At 45.5% G+C, this 21,483-nt stretch overlaps 1 protein-coding gene across 1 annotated transcript in view; it reads right to left on the minus strand.

Annotated features, from left to right (window-relative positions):
* LOC120930503 (solute carrier organic anion transporter family member 1C1-like) overlaps positions 1 to 21,483 on the minus strand; it is a 162,970-nt gene that overhangs the window by 131,653 nt on the left and 9,834 nt on the right. The window contains exon 2 of the mRNA XM_040341681.1: positions 11,102 to 11,222. Coding sequence (XP_040197615.1) covers positions 11,102 to 11,222 — 121 coding nt within the window. The remainder of the gene's footprint in view (positions 1 to 11,101; positions 11,223 to 21,483) is intronic.

Below are 21,483 nucleotides of genomic sequence, written 5' to 3' on the forward strand. Positions count from 1 at the left end.
AATATTCCATGGACTCAACATGCCTCTCAGTCAGGGCCGGCGCTAGCGCAAGGCAACAATGGCACTTGCCTTACAGCGCCAGCGCCGCCAGGGGAACAGGGCGGAAAACTCAGGGCAGATCCGAGACGTTTGTGTGGGGTGCAGTTCACCCAGGCGCCATAGAGGTTAGGGCGCTCAAGCGCCAGAGTGCTTACTGCTCCCCTCCATCCTCCTCCTCTCCTTGTCGGCGTCTCTCCAAGCCAGTCACCGTGTCACGATATTATTCTCCACCCAGGCGGCGCGGCTCCACACATTCCTCTCAGGCTCTCCTCACAGTAAGGACAGCTCTTATTTTTAACATGCTTTCATAGCAGCAATCATTCCCGCCGCTGGGTGGAGTTCGCGTCGTTTTCCAGCGTCGGGTATGCAAATTAGCTTTTACGGCGATCCACGACGGTTTTCGCGTTCGTTACGTCGTCGCTAGTAATTTTTGCCCGTCGCAAAGTTAAGCCTGCTTTACCATGGCTTAACTTTAGATGAGCCATGTTAAAGTATGGCCGTCGTTCCCGGGTCAAATTTAAATTTTTTATTTTTTTTGCGTAAGACTCCCAGAATACGAAAGTATGTTACGCACGTCGCCGTTCAAAAAATTACGTCACTTCACGCAAAGCACGGCAGGAATTTCAAAACGGAGCATGCGCAGTACGTCCGGCGCGGGAGCGCGCCTAATTTAAATGGTACACGCCCCATTTGAATTGGGGGGGCTTGCGCCGGACGCCTTTACGTTACACCGCCGTAAGTTTACACGCAAGTGCTTGGTGAATCAGGCACTTGCGCTGAAAACTTGCGGCGGTGTAACGTATAGACGATACGTTACGCCTTCGCAAGTATATGTGAATCTGGCCTAGCATTTCCAATGTCAGAGAAGAATGGAACACCATTTAGACTACTATGAGACATCTTTCTACCTAACTTATGTTTTTGATATTACACATCATTCTGCAGAAACTGTCAGTCTATCTGTCTTTTCTGAAATTCTGCACTGCAAATTGCTAGTTATGGTCTGTTGTGGAGAAAGTTATTGAATCTAAAGCCATTAAAGCTGTGGAAAAGCACCAAAAATGTATAGAAACATCAAATACATATACTCATTAGCTGTGTCAATATTGTTTTGCAGTACAAAATACATAGTGTGGACATTTTTCTTTTTAGAGTTGTTGAAATATTAATATTTATATCTTTATAAATTCTGATGTCCCTTACAATAAAAACCACAGTAATCTGCAAATCTGTCAAATTATCTGCAATCATACCACCCACCCAAACTTGTATAAGGGGTGATATGTCCTGGGGGGCAGCAGTGTGTGGGGCTGCCGCTGCGGGCGGCATCTGAAGGACGAGTCCACGTTGCGCTCACCACACAAGCCAGACACACGCCCGCAGAGCCACCGCCGTGACTTACAAGGCTTCAGAAACAGGTAAGGGGGACCTGTTTTAAAGTTTCCTGTTTAAAAAAAACACCAAATCCCTGCAATAATATATTAAGCAGCCTGTATAATGTATTATTGCTGGGATTTGTAGTCCTCTGTAACTGCTGGTATTCTGCATTGTATTTTATATAATGTATTGCTGGGATTTGTTGTTCCGCTCTAGCTGCTGGTATTCTCCATTGCGCTGTATAATGAATTATTGCTAGGATTTGTAGTTTCTCTATAACTGGTCAGTGGTAATCTGCATTGCGCAGTATAATCATTGTACAGCATAATAGAGAATACCACCAGCTATAGAGGACTACAAATCCCAGCAATAGTACATTATACAGCGCAATGCAGAATAACGCCATCTATGTTATCTTTCTCTGTAAAAGATAAATAAGTTAAACGATCACTTTAAGCATCATAACCATTAAAGGTTAATGGAGCACAGATATGATGTATGGCGTGTGTGTGTGCGTGCATGCGCGCCGGGGGGGCGGCAAAATGCACCTTCGCCTTAGTTGGCAAAAATCCTTGCACCGGCCCTGCTCTCAGCAAATAGCTTGGGGTGTCTACAAAATGGGGTAATTTGGCAGGGTTTTGTGCTATTTGGGCATTTTATGGCCTTCAAAACTGTGAGGAGTGAAATCAACAATGTACGCCCTTTTGGTGATTGGTTTTCTGGGCCCCGTACGCGGCTAGGCTCCCAAAAAGTTGCACACATGTGATATCCCCGTATTTAGGAGAAGCAGCAGAATGTATTTTGGGATGTAATTCCAAATATGTCCATGGAATGTGTGAGCAATATATTATTTAGTGACAACTTTCTTTTTTTTTTTTTTTGTCATTATTCAATCACTTGGCAATTTCCTTGGGTTGTCTACTTTCCAAAATGGGGTCATTTAGAGGGGGGTTTGTACTGCCCTGCTATTTTAGAACCTCAATAAATTAGAGAGGCAGTCATAAACTAAAAGCTGTGTAAATTCCAGAAAATGTACCCCTAGTTTGTAGACGCTATAACTTTTGCGCAAACCAATAAATATACGCTTATTGAATTTTTTTTTATTTTTTTTACCAACGACATGTGGCTGAATACATTTTGGCCTAAATGTATGACTAAAATTTCGTTTATTGGATTCTTCTTCTAACAAAAATTAGAAAATATATTTTTTTCCCCAAATTTTCTTTTTTTTTCCCATTTATATTGCATAAAATAAAAATCGCAGAGGCAATCAAATACCATCAAAAGAAAGTTCTATTTGTGGGGAAAAAAGGACGCAAATTTCGTTTGGGTACAACATTGCATGACCACGCAATTATCAGTTAAAACAGCGCAGTGCCAAATTGTAAAAATTCCTGGTCTTTAGGCTGCCAAATGGTTAATACATGCAAATAAATAATGTAATGTACTTTCAGCAAACATTACTAGGATAAAAGAGACAAACTGTTTACTTGGCTTGGTAATGCACTATAGCGTGCTTTATTCTTTGCATATACGGGGTCTCCTGTGCTTGGTACTGGACTGGACAGAATGGTGAAAGGCCACTTTTGGGAGAAAGCCATCATACCTGCATTGTTGCTTTTTGAGTGAAGTGGCTGCGAATATAAGGCAGATGACAAGCACACATCACCTCATCTTTTTAAGAGGACACATTTTTTTGGTAAGCAGATGGTATGTACTCTTGTGTCTTGGAGATATGTCACTGTGTTATAATGTGTGGTATAGGAATTTGATGATAATAAATACGGGACATTTTAAATTAAATAAAAGTAGAGTTTTGGCGAATGGTAAATAATAAATAAAGGGTAGTGTTTGAATATTTGTACAGTGGATTTGCAGTGCCTCCAGCCGGTTACGACAATTAGTAAATAACTTAATAAATATGAATTTTGTTCAGACGATCAGCAGTATACCACAATTATTTCCTGAGTTCATTAATCTATGGGGAATTCTTAACAATGTATAAATATCTCCCAATAAATTAATAAGTAAATACAATTTATTAATATATAAGTATAATTATACAACTTTATACAAAACCGTAATTTCTGGTGATTAATATTTAATACACATGAGTAAAAGACATCAATACAGCAATAAAATAATTTCTCTTAAAATGTAAAAGTAACCCTGGGCCAGCCCAACCAACTATAAAAGTTGATGTTTTAACCGTGTCTTAAACTACTATAAATAATATCTCTTGTTGCTCATAAGACAACTTTCTGACTTTCCCCAGCCAGAAGAAAGATGGAAATATATCTTGGGGAGCCTACAGATAGATATTATCAAATTTGAAATAAGTCCTTACTTCAAAGAAGTTGCCCAATTAGAGTGGACAATAGACGATTTTCCTGGGACCACAATAACCAAATTAGTTGCAATACAGGTTTATACTTAATTTCACCCAGACACGGCTTCAACACACATTTTAGACAAATAATGTGGGAAAATCACTAAACTACCCTACACACTGTACATGATAAGGTTAAAACATGAAGGGTAACATGCAATTCCTATAAATTTGGGAGGAAAAAGTTTAATATTTGTATGGTCTGCATCTCACCACTATTTCAAAAGGGAAGGTGTCCAAAGGGCTACCGGTTTATTCGATTCGTCCTAGCAGCAACGTTCAGCAAGATGGGGAGTGGTTAATTATCACCAAGCTTGGCGTTTTATCCAGAGTGTATCAGTGTGTGAATGTGTGGTCCTCGCTCTTGAATCATGTATGTTTCTGCTTTTATGGGGTGCAATCTTATTGTTGAATTGTTACCTCCCCACCTCATGTTTACCATCTCATGATTGGTTGGTTCCAAAAATGTGTGGCAACTGTCCCAATTCTTACCCGCCCATTAGTAATCATGGTAGTTGTGTAATCAGAATAACGGTGTCTTGTATTATTAAGAAATGTATTTTAATATGTTTCTTGTTACTGTGATATGGTGATTGCTTGCCTTCATGACCCTTTTATTTGCTGTCCCCATCTTGTGTACTTTGATGACTATAAGAGATTTAGACCTAAAAAATTATCTTGAGACCGTCAGGTATTCATCCGATTAAACAAACACAACCTTTCAACCATATAATACTGGTGCCAAGTCCTTGTCCAATATACCGATGACTCCAGTATTATTGATCTTTTTATATATCCAATATAGTACATTTAATATATATATATTTTGTAGTTATGTTTAAAACGTGTAACTGGGGTCCTTCTGGTGTATACTTAACCGGGTGTCTCTGCCATTGTCTGGGGCCAGTTAAAGGGGTTGTAAAGGTAAATATTTTTTTCCCTAAATAGCTTAATTTACCTTAGTGCAGTCCTCCTTCACTTACCTCATCCTTCGATTTTGCTTTTAAATCTCCTAATTTCTTCGGAGAAATCCTCACTATCTTTTCTTCTGTCTGTAACTACACACCGTACTGCGACACTTTCTCCCTGGTGTGGAGAAAGCCTCTTGAGGGGGAGGGGGCGAGCAGGAGTGTCAGGACGCCCACTAACACACAGCGCCTTTCTCTATCTGCAAAGTAGAGAGTGTCCTGACCCTCCTGCTCGACCCTCCCCCCTCAAGAGGCTTTCTCCACACCAGGGAGAAAGCCTTGCATTACTGTGTGTAGTTACAGACAGAAGAACAGGAAGTGAGGAATTCTCAGAAGAAATAAGATCATTTAAATGCAAAATGGAAGGATGAGGTAAGTGAAGGAGGACTGCACTAAGGTAAAGGAAGCTATTTAGGGAAACATTTTTTTACCTTTACAACCCCTTTAAGTCAATACCATGTTTCTATTGAGGAGTCAACCTTGTTCTTGAAAAAATGGGGCTTTAACATGGACTTTCCTGGATCAAAGACTTTTGATATCCTGACTTCAAACCATCAGTCCACCATTGTCAGCTGGGGTTGGGTTAAGTTGGATCATTGTTCAGGTCTCTGCTTTATACATGAGAGAAACTTGCATACTGATCCCCCACCTCCCATCTGTGAGTATAATTCAATCGGCATTTCCTCTGGGGGGGATGCTCCTCTGGTCTGGAATCTCCTTGACTGTATACAGGTGGGGCACACCCGTCCACCTGTGTTATAGAAGGAGTCCTTACAGATCTCCATACCTCCCAACTTTTCAAGATGGGATCGAGGGACACCTATTATGTAAAGCATATGGTACAATCACATTGTAACATGTATGAATTTAATTGAACTTATTAGAATTAGTGATGTCGCGAACCTAAAATTTTCGGAACACGAACTTCCGTAAATGTTCGCGAACGGGCGAACCGCCATAGACTTCAATGGGCAGGCGAATTTTAAAACCCACAGGGACTCTTTCTGGCCACAATAGTGATGGAAAAGTTGTTTCAAGGGGACTAACACCTGGACTGTGGCATGCCGCCTCCGTGGCAAAACTCCATGACAAAACTCCCATGGAAAATTACGTAGTTGTCGCAGAGTCCGTTTTTAATCTATAAAGGGCATAAATCACCTAACATTCATAAATTGTTTGGAATAACGTGCTTTAAAACATCAGGTATGATGTTGTATCGATCAGGTAGTGTAAGGGTTAGGGTTACAGTTAGGGTTAGGGTTACAGATAGGGTTAGGGTTACAGACAGGGTTAGGGTTAGGGTAACAGATAGGGTTAGGGTTACAGACAGGGTTAGGGTTAGAGATAGGGTTAGGGTTAGGGTTACTGTCTGTAACCCTAACCCTATCTGTAACCCTAACCCTATCTGTAACCCTAACCCTATTTGCAACCCTAACCCTATTTGTAACCCTAACCCTATCTGTAACCCTAACCCTGTCTGTAATAGGGTTAGGGTTCACAGTGACAGACCAAACTCTGACTATGTCCTCATAACTTTTCGAGTTCAGGGTACGTGGCCTCTAAACACTGGGCACTATTCTAGGGCCAAAGGGAATCACAGCACCATGACCATGACGGCCCCTGCGGGGTGGCCTGCCTCTGCCTGTCATTTTTTTTAGATTAGTTTAGTTGTACTATGCGTGCAAGCTACTGTGCCACCAGATATGAGATGTGGCACTGGCAGGTGGGCACAGTTTACCATGTGAGGCAAAGACACCCTGGCAGACAAAAGACTACTATTTAGTATTGCAGTGAATTTAGTTTTTATATCTTATCAACTGTGCCAACACAATATAGATGAGATGTGGCACTGGCAGGCAGGTGGGCACAGTTTACCCTGTGAGGCAAAGACACCCTGGCAGACAAAAGACTACTATTTAGTATTGCAGTGAATTTAGTTTTTATATCTTATCAACTGTGCCAACACAATATATATGAGATGTGGCACTGGCAGGCAGGTGGGCACAGTTTACCCTGTGAGGCAAAGACACCCTGGCAGACAAAAGACTACTATTTAGTATTGCAGTGAATTTTGTTTTTATATCTTATCAACTGTGCCAACACAATATAGATGAGATGTGGCACTGGCAGGTGGGCACAGCCTGGGCCCCTTACATTACACAGCACCCCACAGCTCTGGGCCCCTCTACATAGCACCCAGCACCACTGGACCCCTTTATATTACACAGCAGCTTGCATCACTGGGCCCCTCTATATTACAAAGCAGCTTGCACCACTGGGCCCCTTACATTACACAGCACCCCACAGCTCTGGGCCCCTCTACATAGCACCCAGCACCACTGGACCCCTTTATATTACACAGCAGCTTGCACCACTGGGCCTCTTTATATTACACAGCACCCTGCACCTCTAATCTAACTAAACTATATAGTGTATAAATATATGTACAACTCCTGGTGATGTATATACTGTATATCCTCTACACACTGTAACATTAACTGACTAGCCTGCCTGCTCTATCTAACTCCAAAAAATTACACTCTCTCTCTCTCTCTCTCTCTCTCTGTCTCTCTCTGTAAGCCACGCAGCACAGATTACAGAGAAAAAAAAGCAGACTGATTGATTAGCCCTAACAAGGGCTGTTTGGGGTGCTGTTCTAACAGCAGAGATCAGATGAGTCTTTCAGGACTGGAGTACACTGGCCTAGGCTATCGCTTTCCCTATAAAATCTGCAGCAGCAACACTGTCCCTCCTCTCACTAAGCAAGCAGCTTCAGAATTAATCTAAAAAGGATGCTGCCCTAGAGGTGGGAGGGTCAGGGAGGGAGGGTATGCTGCTGATTGGCTGGAATGTGTCTGCTGACTGTGAGGTAGAGGGTCAAAGTTTGCTCAATGTTAATTAATAGGAGGCGGATCGAACATCACATACGCTAGGGTTGTCCCGGTACCGATACTAGTATCGGTATCGGGACCGATTCCGAGTATTTGCGGGACCTCAACCGATTAAACCACCCCCCCCCCCGCCGCCGCCGCCGTTACGCCGCATCCCGCCGCCGTTACGTCGCATCCCCGTTGCCGCCGACTGGTTAATACGGGCGGGGAACATTACAGCTTTCATTTGAATAGCTGTAATGATTCACGCCGCATATAGACACTCCCCCTTGCTCGGGTGAACTGTCCAATCCCGAGCAAGGGGGAGTGTCTATACGCAGCGCGGCGCGAATCATTACAGCTATTCAAATGAAAGCTGTAATGTTCCCCACGCGTATTAACCAGTCGGCGGCAGCGGGGATGCGGCGGGATGCAGGTAAGGGGGACATGGCTGCATATGGGGGACATGGCTGGATATGGGGGGGAGACATGGCTGCATGGGGGGAGACATGGCTGCATATGGGGGACATGGCTGGATATGGGGGGAGACATGGCTGCATTTGGGGGGACATGGCTGGATATGGGGGGACATGGCTGGATATGGGGGGAGACATGGCTGGATATGGGGGGAGACATGGCTGCATATGGGGGGAGACATGGCTGCATATGGGGGGACATGGCTGGATATGGGGGGACATGGCTGGATATGGGGGAGACATGGCTGGATATGGGGGGACATGGCTGCATATGGGGGGGGACATGGCTGTATATGGTGGGGACATGGCTGCATATGGGGGGGACATGGCTGCATATGGGTGGGACATGGCTGCATATGGGTGGGACATGGCTGCATATGGGGGGGACATGGCTGCATATGGGGGGACATGGCTGGATATGGGGGGACATGGCTGCATATGGGGGGGACATGGCTGCATATGGGGGGAAATGGCTGCATATGGGGGGGACATGGCTGCATATGGGGGGGACATGGCTGCATATGGGGGGGACATTGCTGGATATGGGGGGACATGGCTGGATATGGGGGGACATGGCTGCATCTGTGGGGGGACATGGCTGCATCTGTGGGGGGACATGGCTGCATCTGTGGGGGGACATGGCTGCATTTGTGGGGGGACATGGCTGCATTTGTGGGGGGACATGGCTGCATATGTGGGGGGACATGGCTGCATTTGGGGACACATTTAAAAAAAAGTATCGGTAATCGGTATCGGCGAGTACTTGAAAAAAAGTATCAGTACTTGTACTCAGTCCTAAAAAAGTGGTATCGGGATAACCCCAACATACGCGAAAAAGCGAAAATCGCAGTGAACTATTCGCCGGCGAACAGTTCTGCACATCACTAATTAGAAAGACAAAACACAGCTTACATTACAAACAACCTGTTTGCCGCGTACAAACGATCGGAATTTCTGACAAGAAATTTTCAATGTGAGATTTTGGTCGGAAATTCCGACTGTGTGTGGGCCCCATCGGACATTTTCTGTCGGAAATTCCAATAGCAAAAATTTGAGAGCTGATTCTCAAATTTTCAGCCAAAAAAAGTTCTTGTCGGAAATTCCGATCGTCTGTATGCAATTCCGATGCACAAAAATCCTACGCATGCTCGGAATCAATTTGATGCATGCTTGGAATCATTGAACTTGATTTTTCTTGGCAATCACTTTGCATCCAATCTGCCAGAATTTGTACTACATAGCTGTTGGTAGATGTAAAGGATATTGTATAATCACATTGTAACATATATCTTGGACTCCCAAAATACCAAATCACTCATCTGCATGCAAGTCGTTCAAAATACGGCCGCTCGACTTGTGACTGGGAAAAAAACATGGGTATCAATCTCACCTTTGTTGAGATCCCTTCATTGGTTGCCCGTAAAAGACAGAATCACTTTCAAAGCTCTCTGTCTAACGCATAAGTGTATTCTGGGAAATGCCCCCCAATATCTATGCGAGAAACTAAATGCTCACAACACCAATCGCATTCTGCGATCCACCAACCAAAATCTACTCCAGATACCCAAAGCCAGATACAAGTCCAAAGGAGAACGAAGATTTGCAGTCCAAGGACCCAAACTATGGAACGCTCTACAAACCAGCATCCGATTGGAGGTAAACCACCTGGCCTTCAGGAGAAAGATCAAGACCCATCTCTTCTGAGGGCCCAGGGAATGGATACCAAGCGCCCAGAGGCGATTCAGTTTGCATGCGTTGCGCTATATAATTTCTCACTCACTCACTCACTCACTCACTCATATGAATTTATTTGAACTTATTAGGCCTCATTCACACTATGCTATGGAGCGTCGGATGTCAACGGAGACATGTCCGCTGACATCCGACCCAATCCGATCCGTCCATGCGGATCGGATCGGGTCAGATCTGATGAAAACAGACATGCTGTCCGTTTTCATCAGATCGCTCCATAGGAGGACAGCGGTGCCCGACAAGCCCCTCTCCGCTCAGTGAGCAGAGAGGAGCTTGTCATCCGTCGGCTCAGCAGAGATCTGCAGATAGATCACCCGCTGAGCTGACGGGAGCAGGCGGACTCCGTAGCGACATAGTCCGCCTGTGTGAATGAGGCCTAAGAATGACAAAACACAGCTTACATTATAAACAACTCAATCACTATACAGTATCTAGCCGTACACCCGTGAGGGCTGCTAATAGACTCTATACCCCATTGGTTACCTCGACTCTGCAAATCCTCTCTTACCTCTGACACCTTGGGTTCCATCCTGTCACAGATAGAGACTCACACAATATCAATGAACAACTCAGGTATGTTTACTGAGATAAAATAAACACAAAGCATTGCATAAGTAAACACAGCTTAATTTAACAGTGAATAGGCCTCATATACACTGCACATGAATACTTGATATACATCCACTACAAGACCTATGTGGACAGGTAGACAGAGGAATAAATACCCAATACTGTATCACATGTATTGGATTTCTCCCCTCTGTGTCCTCAACACACAGACCAACAAACTGTAATATATCAACCACAATATAACTTAAATGACATCCTATAGGGTTGCTCCCTGTAGTAGTTCAATGCAATATGCAAAGGAATATAAGGAAGTTGTGCACAGCAGAGAGGGAATGTTTCTTTAGTTCCACTTATCTTCAGCTAGCCTGTGTTCTTTGCACTGTAGTAAATTTGTAATCCAAGAGGAAAAAAGGTACCTCCAGGAGGTCTGGAACACACACCGGTCCGCTGTACTGGAATAGAGATGCTGTCCTCTGAGATCCCTCTGAGGCTGGCGATCCGTCTCCCCGCTGTGTAGGCGGCAGATTCTCAGTACTCCCTGTCACACAGACCTCCTGCTGGAAGGGTCAGAATGGTGTCCAGAGAGAGAAATAACAGACCACACCCACCTTTTTATTTCCTCTCCCAGCAGGCTGCTCTGTGCCCACAGCATTCTGTTACCTGTGGTCCAGATTGGTCCTACTAACAGTGTCCCTTCCTCATCCCGGACTACGTGTTCCATGATGCCATGCTCTGGGTCATTCTCACAGGAGGAAAGAACACACATAGAGTTCAGCATGCACTAGAGGGAGTCAAACCCATATAAAAACAACAAAACTATACCTTATCATAAGCAAACCTTGGCTTTAAGTACATGTAAAAAATAACTTTTTTTTGTTTCTTTTATAGAAAATAACCTCCTGTGATATATTTTTTTTGGGGGGGGTTGTGTTTTGTTTAATGTAATTTTGTTTGTAGAATTTGTCTGTATTGTCTTAATGTTTGCATATAAAAAAAAATAAAAAAAGGATCTGATTTAAAGTGTTGGTCATTTAGTGTTATTGTGGGGGGGAGATGGGAAAGTGATTACTTTCAGGTAGGGATGAGCGGAACACCCCCCCTGTTCGGTTCGCACCCTGTTAAAGTCTATGGGAGAAATCTAAAGTACTAATTTTAAAGGCTAATATGCAAGTTATTGTCCTAAAAAGTGTTTGGGGACCTGGGTCCTGCCCCAGGGGACATGTATCAATGCAAAAAAAAGTTTTAAAAACTGCAGTTTTTTCGGGAGCAGTGAATTTAATAATGCTAAAAGTTAAACAATAAAAGTGAAATTCCTTTAAATTTCGTACCTAGGGGAGGTGTAAAGTAAGCATGTGAAAAAGCGCATGTTTCCAGTACTTAGAACTGTCACTGCACAAAGTGTCATTTCTGAAAGAAAAAAATCATTTAAAACCGGACTTGCGGCTATAATGAATTGTCGGCTCTCGGCATTTCAGAGAGGATTCATTCATTAAAAAAAGGGGGGAGGGTCCCCCCAAATTCAATTACCAGGCCCTTCAGGTCTGGTATGGATAATAAGGGGAACCCCGCCGTCATATTAAAAAAAAATCATGTGGGGTTCCCCCCAAATATCCATTCCAGACCCCTTATCCGAGCACGTTAACCTGGCCGGCCGCAGAAAAAAGGGGGGGACAGAGTGCGCCCCCCTCTCCTGAACCGTACCAGGCAACATGCCTTCAACATGGGGAGGATGTCCCCATGTTGATGGGGACAAGGGCCTCATCCCCACAACCCTTGCCCGGTGGTTGTGGGGGTCTGCGGGTGGGGGGCTTATCAGAATCTGGAAGACCCCTTTAACAAAGGGGACCCCCAGATCCTGGCCCCCCCATGTGAATTGGTAATGGGGTACATTGTACCCCTACCATTTCACGAAGGAAGTGTAAATAGTTGTAAAAACACACACACCATAGAAATAAGTCCTTTATTAATAAAAAAGAAATCCAGCGATCGTAATCCACTCATTCCCGGCTCCCTGCTCCAACGTTGTCTGTATCCAGCGACTGGTAATCTCCTCTCCTGTCCAGCGATGACAAGATCTTCCAGGATTCAAAGCGCAGCATCGTCGGCCTTCTCTCTCCGCCGGACACAGCCCGGCAAATGACGCGCATGAAGCTGTGACATTTCTTTTATAGGCGAGGCGGGGCCACCCGTCACGTGACCCCACCCCCTCACACACACCTCTGGACTCGTGTGCTGTGTCTGAAAGGAATGTGAGGGCGGGAACATTTAAACAAGTAGCCGACAGCTGAGCCACCGACTTATCTACTGTGAGCATCCTGGGAACATCAATCCGGTTTCCTTTATTATGCATGACTTATGGATTGGCTGTCTAAACACGGATCCAATGTCTCCATAATCTGAGGATCCTAATACCTACCTGTGGCTTCATTCACCCTGGTTCCATCCCGCTGTGGATTGCTATATATATATATAGATATATGTAGATTTTTGTCCATTATCTGGTAAGCAGCTCTTCATGTGGTGGTGGTTTCCACGGATATCAAGTGCACCTGGGTGTTGTTTGTCCTGATTCCTGAATCTGAGGCATCCTGTTCATTATTCAAATTAATTGGACTTTTTTCTGTTTATTTGATATTATACTTGCTCTCTGCTATGTATAAAAAGTAGTTGGCGCACTTTTTCTCCTTTCCACTGTATCTGTGTTTGTAACACGTGATTGCTGCCTTCTGGGACTCATATCCGTTTTTACTTATTTTGGTTAGCGCAATTTTTCTTCCTTATTTTTGTGGGGATGAGGCCCTTGTCCCCATCAACATGGGGACATCCTCCCCATGTTAAGGGCATGTGGCTTGGTATGGTTCAGGAGAGGGGGGGCCGCACTCTGTCCCCCCCTCTTTTCTGCGGCCAGCCAGGTTAACGTGCTCGGATAAGGGGTCTGGAATGGATATTTGGGGGGAACCCCACGTAATTTTTTTTAATATGACGGCGGGGTTCCCCTTAATATCCATACCAGACCTGAAGGGCCCGGTAATTCAATTTGGGGGGAATCCCACGCTTTTTTTTTTATGAATGAATCCTCTCTGAATTGCCGTGAGCCGACAATTTAAGTCCTGTTTTAAAAAAAAAAATTCTTTCAGAAATGACACTTTGTGCAGTGACAGTTCTAAGTACTGGAAACATGCGCTTTTTCACATGCTTACTTTACACCCCCTAGGTACGAAATTTAAAGGAATATTTCACTTTTATTGTTTCACTCTAAGCATTATTAAATTCACTGCTCCTGAAAAAACTGAAGTTTTTAAAACTTTTTTTTTGCATTGATACATGTCCCCTGGGGCAGGACCCAGGTCCCCAAACACTTTTTAGGACAATACCTTGCATATTAGCCTTTAAAATTAGTACTTTAGATTTCTCCCATAGACTTTAACAGGGTGTTCCGCGGCTTTTCGAATTTGTCGCGAACACCTCAAATTGTTCATTGTTCGTCGAACAGGCGAACAGGCAATGTTCGAGTCGAACGTGAGTTCGACTCGAACTCGAAGCTCATCCCTACTTTCAGGTATAGGCAGGGCCGGATTAACATAGGGGCTGATGGAGCTGCAGCTTCAGCTCCAGGCCCCTTTCTCAAGATAGGCCCAAGAGAGGCCACAGAAACCCCACATTTGGGGGGTAGACAGTTGAAGACATACCCCACAACTGGTCAAAATATGGGAAGGTTATCATTTATGGTTCCGGAGATACGGGCCTGCTTGCACAGCCTGTCAGAAGCTACATACAGAGCGGCCAGTATAAATACAAGCTGACACACTGCAGCAGACTGATAGGATAACAGTGCTTAAAATATTTATTTGTATATTACTCATGGTAATTAACCCCTTGCCACCCAGGCCAATTCTGACACTTCTCTACTACATGTAAAAATCATCATTTGCTTTTTGCTAGAAAATTACTCTATGGTGGTATTTGCACTTTTTATGTTGCACGGTATAGAGCTGCACGATTCTGGCTTAAATGAGAATTGCAATTTTTTTGCTTAGAAGATAGATCACGATTCTCTCACGATTCTTGTGGTGTAACATCATCTTTCACATTAAAACAAAAAAAAAAAACAATGAGCTAACTTCACTGTTTTGTTTTCATGGTTTTTATTATTCATTGAAATGGGCAAATGCAGTGTGACATAAAATATTGCAGCAATTGCCATTGTATTCCCTAGAGTCTCTGCTAAAATATATATAATGTTTGGCGGTTCCAAGTAATTTTCTAGCAAATAATATTGCTTTTTAACTTAAGAAACGTGGGCCTGATTCCCAAAAAAGCTGCCTAACTTAACTTTCAGCAGTTAAGTTACACTGACTTAAAATTTCTACCTAAGTGCCTGATCCACAAAGCACTTACCTAGAAATTTCAGGCCGTGTAACTTAAGTGCCGCCGTCGCAAGGCGGTCCTCCTCTCCGGGGGGCGTTTAAAATTTAAATGAGGCGCGCTCCCGCGCCGGCCGTACTGCGCATGCGTGTGACGTAATGTTCCCGACGTGCAGCGTGCGAACGTAATTGACGCCGGGCTTTGTGGATTGCGACGGGACACTAAAGTTGCGACGGGTGAAAAAAAATATACGCGCCGGGAAAACAAATAATTATAAAAAAAAATGACAGCGTCGCTCAGCATGCATTCCTGAGAGGGAGAACTCCATGCCAATTTTCAAAGAAAAAACCAGCATGGGTTCCCCCCCCCCAGGAGCATACCAGGCCCTTAGGTCTGGTATGGGATGTAAGGAGACCCCCCCCCCACGCCAAAAAATCGATGTAGGGGGTCCCCCTACAATCCATACCAGACCCGTATCCAAAGCACGCTACCCGGCCGGTCTGGAAGGGAGTGGGGACGAGCGAGCGCCCCCCCCTCCTGAGCCGTGCCAGGCCGCATGCCCTCAACATGGGGAGGTTGGGTGCTCTGGGTCAGGGGGGCGCACTGCGGGCCCCCCCACCCCAGAGCACCCTGTCCCCATGTTGATGAGGACAGGACCTCTTCCCGACAACCCTTGCCGTTGGTTGTCGGGGTCTGCGGGCGGGGGCTTATCGGAATCTGGGAGTCCCCTCAAATAAGGGGGCCCCCAGATACCGGCCCCCCCCCCCTGTCTTCTTTATTAGCTCTAATACCAGGGGGGGCTTCTTCTTCCACTCTCCGGGGGGGTTTCTTCTTCTGCTCTCCGGGGGGGGGGGGGGCTTCTTCCGCTCTCCGGGGGTCTTCTTCTATCATGCTCCGGTAGGTACCCACGTGGTGGGTGCACGTGGGTAGGCACCCACCACGTGGGTACCTGCCGGAGCATGATGGGACGGTGATGCCTATATAAATGGGATGCAAGGCGTGCTTCCATCATTGCAGTGACAAGAGGCGACGAGTCAACATCGGAAGAGGGGAGAAGAACAGAAGAGAAGAACCTGACGTCACAGAAGACCGCGATGGCTGCCTGCTAGTAATTGAGCTAACACACGAAGATAGCAGGCAGCCAGCGCTGAAGAAGAAGGCACCGGACAGCTGCAGAAGAACCGGGGTTCGCCGAGTCAACAGCGGAGAGCGGCGGAGATAGAAGAAGACCCCCGGAGAGCGGAAGAAGACCCCCCCCGGAGAGCAGAAGAAGAAACCCCCCCTGGAGAGTGGAAGAAGACCCCCGGAGAGCGGAAGAAGAAGCCCCCCCTGGTATTAGAGCTAATAAAGAAGACAGGGGGGGCCTCCGGAGCAGAATAATAAATTATTTTAAAAACCCTTGTGTTGTGTGTTTAATAACTTTTACTTTTTGCCTCCAGGTGAATGGGTAGGGGTACGATGTACCCCATATCCATTCACTTAGGGTGGGGGGCCAGTATCTGGGGGCCCCCTTATTTGAGGGGACTCCCAGATTCCGATAAGCCCCCGCCCGCAGACCCCGACAACCAACGGCAAGGGTTGTCGGGAAGAGGTCCTGTCCTCATCAACATGGGGACAGGGTGCTCTGGGGTGGGGGGGCCCGCAGTGCGCCCCCCTGCCCCAGAGCACCCAACCCCCCCATGTTGAGGGCATGCGGCCTGGCACGGCTCAGGAGGGGGGGGGCGCTCGCTCGTCCCCACTCCCATTCCTGACCGGCCGGGTAGCGTGCTTTGGATACGGGTCTGGTATGGATTGTAGGGGAACCCCCTATGTCGATTTTTCGGCGTAGGGGGGGTCTCCTTACAACCCATACCAGACCTAAGGGCCTGGTATGCTCCTGGGGGGGGAACCCATGCCGGTTTTGAATTTAAAAATTGCCGTGGAGTTCTCCCTCAGGAATGCATACCAAATGCCGTCGCTTGAATGGGCCTTTACAAGGTGTGACTAACTTTCCACATTGTAAAACCAGCCCTAGTTTTGCGCAAGCAAATGGGAACTTACGCAGAAATCACAGTGCTGAAAAGCTGATGAAAAGCGTTGTGGATCTGCTTAAGTCCTCATTTGCATACTCAAAGCTGCATTTCCATGAGAAATGCCCCCAGCGGCGGATGCGGTATTGCATCCTAAGATCTGACCGTGTAAGTGTCTTACACATGTCAGATTTTCTGCCTAACTTTGGAAAAAGCCTTTTGAGGATCGTTTCCAAAGTTAGGCACAGACTAAACAGCAGTTACGCCTGCGTATCTCTTTTGGGAATCAGGCCCCAAGTGTTGGACTTTAAGGCCTCATTCACACTGGTACCATCAGTTTAGCCACGTTAAAAAACATATCCGTTTTTTCATCCGTCATCCATTCCGTTAATATCCGTTTACTTCCGTCTATTGATCCGTTTACGTCCGTTGTCATCCGTCTTCCGTTTCATTTACATCCGCAAATGTATCAGTTTTCAGCCGTTTTTGCGTCCGTTTTCATCAGTTTACAGACATTTCTGTGGCTTTGATGACAGTACCCAGAAAGCATTGCTCCTCCCATGCTGCATTGCAGTTTTCAGTGAGTGACTTGTCCTTGCTGTGTCCTTCCTTTGTCCTGTTGTGTACTATCTGCACTGTGCGATGGATTCCAACAATTTTTGGGACATTATGACATTTTTTGTCGTATTTGCCAATTCGAGGAGAATGGAGAGCAAGAAAAAGCAGATTGTGGCTAGGAGACGTCGATTCTGGACCCACCCCATACTACTGAAGCGGCCTTCTGAAGGTTATGTGGCTCTGCACTATGCTCAACTCCGACAGTATCCCACTAAGTTTTTCAAATTTACCAGGGATGACCGTAGCCACATTTGACTACTTACTGGACCAGCTGCACCCACGACTGCAGCGTAGACATACATACATACATGAGAAGGTGTGTATCTGCAGAAGAACGTCTCTTGGTGACCTTGTCCTACATTTCAAATGTCTTTTTTTTTTTGTTGATCTGCTGCAGGGATTGGCAACCTCCGCTCTCCAGCTGTGGTGAAACTACAAGTCCCATTGCAAGACCTTGACAATCATAGGACTGACTCCTAGAGGCAGAGGCATGATGGGATATGTATTTTCAAAACAGCTGGAGTGCCGAGGTTGCCTACCCCTGGTCTACTGTGTGTGTGTGTTTATATACAGTGGGCTAGATTCAGAGTCAGTTATGCCGGCGTATCGGTAGATACGCCGTCGTAACTCTGAATCTACGCCGTCGTAAATGTAAGCGTATTCTGGAAACCAGATACGCTTAAATTAGGCTAAGATACGAGCGGCGTAAGTCTCCTACGCCGTCGTATCTTAGGGTGCATATTTACGCTGGCTGCTAGGTGGCGCTTCCGTCGATTTCAGCGTAGAATATGCAAATGAGCTGGATACGCCGATTCATAAACGTACGTGCGCCCAGTGGATTTTTTTACGTCGTTTGCGTAAGGCTTTTTCCGGCGTAACGTTACTCCTGCTATATGAGGCATAGCCAATGTTAAGTATGGATGTCGTTCCCGCGTTGAATTTTAAAATGTTTACGTCGTTTGCGTAAGTCGTTCGCGAATAGGGCTTTGCGTAAATTACGTTCACGTCGAAAGCATTGACTATTTGCGACGTGATTAGGAGCATGCGCACTGGGATACGTTCACAGCCGGCGCATGCGCCGTTCGTGAGAAACGTCATTTACATGGGGTCATGTTTTATTTACATAAAACACGCCCACCTCTTGACAATTTGAATTCGGCGCGCTTACGCCGGCAGATTTACGCCGCCGCAACTTACGGAGCAAGTGCTTTGTGAATACTGCACATGCCTCTCTAAATTGCGGCGGCGTAGCGTAAATTACATACGCTACGCCCGCACAAATTTACGTCCCCCTACCTGAATCTAGCCCAGTATGTATAGATACTAAATATTGTATTGATTTATGTGCCAGTACTTAAATAAAGCTAAAAAGATGGTCTTTTTTTCCTAGGTTTCTTGCAACTGGTCAGTCCTATGCCTCTCTAAACCATTACTTTTTATTGGGTATTTCTACAATTTCAGAGATAGTGCATGATACATGCCTTGCCATATGGGAAGAGCTGTGTCCAGCAGTGATGCCATTACCAGATGGCAACATGTGGCGAAGAATAGCCGATGGATTTTGGGATCGGGCAAACTTTCCAAATTGTATCGGAGCTCTTGATGGAAAGCATGTCCGTATCCAAAAGCCTCCACATTCTGGGTCCAGATTCCAGAACTATAAAAAATATTTTTCATTGGTCCTCTTGGCTATCTATGACAGCAATTATAAATGTATCGCTGTGGACATTGGGGCATATGGCAGCAGTTCTGATTCCAGAGTGTTCCGTGAGTCTGTAATGGGTAGAAGACTGCGACAAGGCCGGTTTAACTTACCATCTGATCAGCCTCTGCCTGGAACTGAAGGACCCGACCTGCCTTTTGTGCTTGTTGCCGATGAGGCCTTTGCACTTTCTCACTATCTGCTTAGGCCTTATGCCAGAAATAATCTGGACAACAAGAAGAGGATCTTCAATGATCACCTGAGCCGCGCAAGATGCCTCATTGAATGTTCGTTTGGCATATTGTCCAGTAAATGGCGTCTTTTCCAAACCCCCTTGCAACTCAGTCTTGAGAATGCAGAGTTGGTAATCCAGGCCTGCATAACATTGTCAGGGATAAGGAGGGTATCCACGTTGAGGAAGAGGAAGAGTTCCACATGCCCTCCATACAGTGTAGCAGCGTACGTGCAAGCAGATCCTACATTGCCATGCGTGAAAAATTTGCCGACTTCTTTCTATCTCCATCAGGAGAGATTCCATGGCAATATCAATGTATTTGCAGAATGCAGTGCAAATTTCATTAATTGTACAAATATGTCCAATACCATATGAAAATAACTTGTTTGGTATATTCTGAAAGCAGAAAAAGCAAAAAAAAAAAACAAAAAAAAAAACACGATATGTTCAAAACGGTTTTTATTATTATGCATAACCTGTTTGAAATAACGTTTTTTTTTTTTTTTTTTACTTAACTTTTTTTTTATTTGTAAAACATATTTATAACATATGCAAACTTTCACAAAAAATTATGTCACTGTCTCACTATCTTTCACTGTCTCACTATCTTTCACTGTCTCACTATCTCTCACTGTCTCACTATCTCTCACTGTCTCTCTCTGTCTCACTGTCCCTCTCTGTCTCACTCTGTCTCACTCTGTCTCTCACTGTCTCTGTGTCTCTCTGTCTCTCTCTGTCTCACTGTCTGTCTCACTGTCTCTGTGTCTCTCTGTCTCTCTCTGTCTCTCTCTGTCTCTCTGTCTTACTCTGTCTCTCTCTGTCTCTCTGTCTCACTCTGTCTCTCACTGTCTCTCACTGTCTCACTCTGTCTCTCACTGTCTCTCACTGTCTCACTGTCTCTCTCTGTCTCACTGTCTCTCTCTGTCTCACTGTCTCTGTGTCTCTCTCTGTCTCTCTGTCTCTCTGTCCCACTCTGTCTCACTCTGTCTCACTCTGTCTCACTCTGTCTCTCTGTCTCACTTTGTCTCTCTCTGTCTCTCTCTGTCTCACTCTGTCTCACTCTGTCTCACTCTGTCTCTCTCTGTCTCACTGTCTCTCTCTGTCTCTCTCTGTCTCACTCTGTCTCTCTCTGTCTCACTGTCTCTCTCTGTCTCACTCTGTCTCTCTCTGTCTCACTGTCTCTCTCTGTCTCACTGTCTCTCTCTGTCTCACTGACTCACTGTCTCTCTCTGTCTCACTGTCTCTCTCTGTCTCACTGTCTCTCTCTGTCTCACTCTGTCTCTCTCTGTCTCTCTCTGTCTCTCTCTGTCTCTCTCTGTCTCACTCTGTCTCTCTCTGTCTCACTGTCTCTCTCTGTCTCTCACTGTCTCACTGTCTCTCATTGTCTCTCTCTGTCTCTCGCTGTCTCACTGTCTCTCTCTGTCTCACTCTGTCTCTCTCTGTCTCACTCTGTCTCTCTCTGTCTCACTCTGTCTCTCTCTGTCTGTCTCACTGTCTCTCTCTGTCTCACTGTCTCTCTCTGTCTCACTGTCTCTCTCTGTCTCACTGTCTCTCTCTGTCTCTCTCTCTGTCTCACTGTCTCTCTCTGTCTCACTGACTCTCTGTCTCACTGTCTCTCTCTGTCTCACTGTCTCTCTTTGTCTCACTGTCTCTCTCTGTCTCACTCTGTCTCTCTCTGTCTCACTCTGTCTCTCTCTGTCTCTCTCTGTCTCTCTCTGTCTCACTCTGTCTCTCTCTGTCTCACTGTCTCACTCTGTCTCTCTCTGTCTCACTGTCTCTCTCTGTCTCACGGTCTCTCTCTGTCTCACTGTCTCTCACTGTCTCTCTCTGTCTCACTGTCTCTTGGTGTCTCACTGTCTCTCTCTGTCTCTCTTTGTCTCACTGTCTCTCTCTGTCTCACTCTGTCTCTCTCTGTCTCATTCTGTCTCTCTCTGTCTCACTCTGTCTCTCTCTGTCTCACTCTGTCTCTCTCTGTCTCTCTCTGTCTCACTCTGTCTCACTCTGTCTCTCTCTGTCTCACTGTCTCTCACTGTCTCTCTCTGTCTCACTGTCTCTCTCTGTCTCACTGTCTCTCTCTGTCTCACTCTGTCTCTCTGTCTCTCTCTGTCTCTCT

Source organism: Rana temporaria, chromosome 3, assembly GCF_905171775.1.
Source record: "Rana temporaria chromosome 3, aRanTem1.1, whole genome shotgun sequence".
In the NCBI taxonomy this organism is placed as follows: Eukaryota; Metazoa; Chordata; class Amphibia; order Anura; family Ranidae; genus Rana; species Rana temporaria.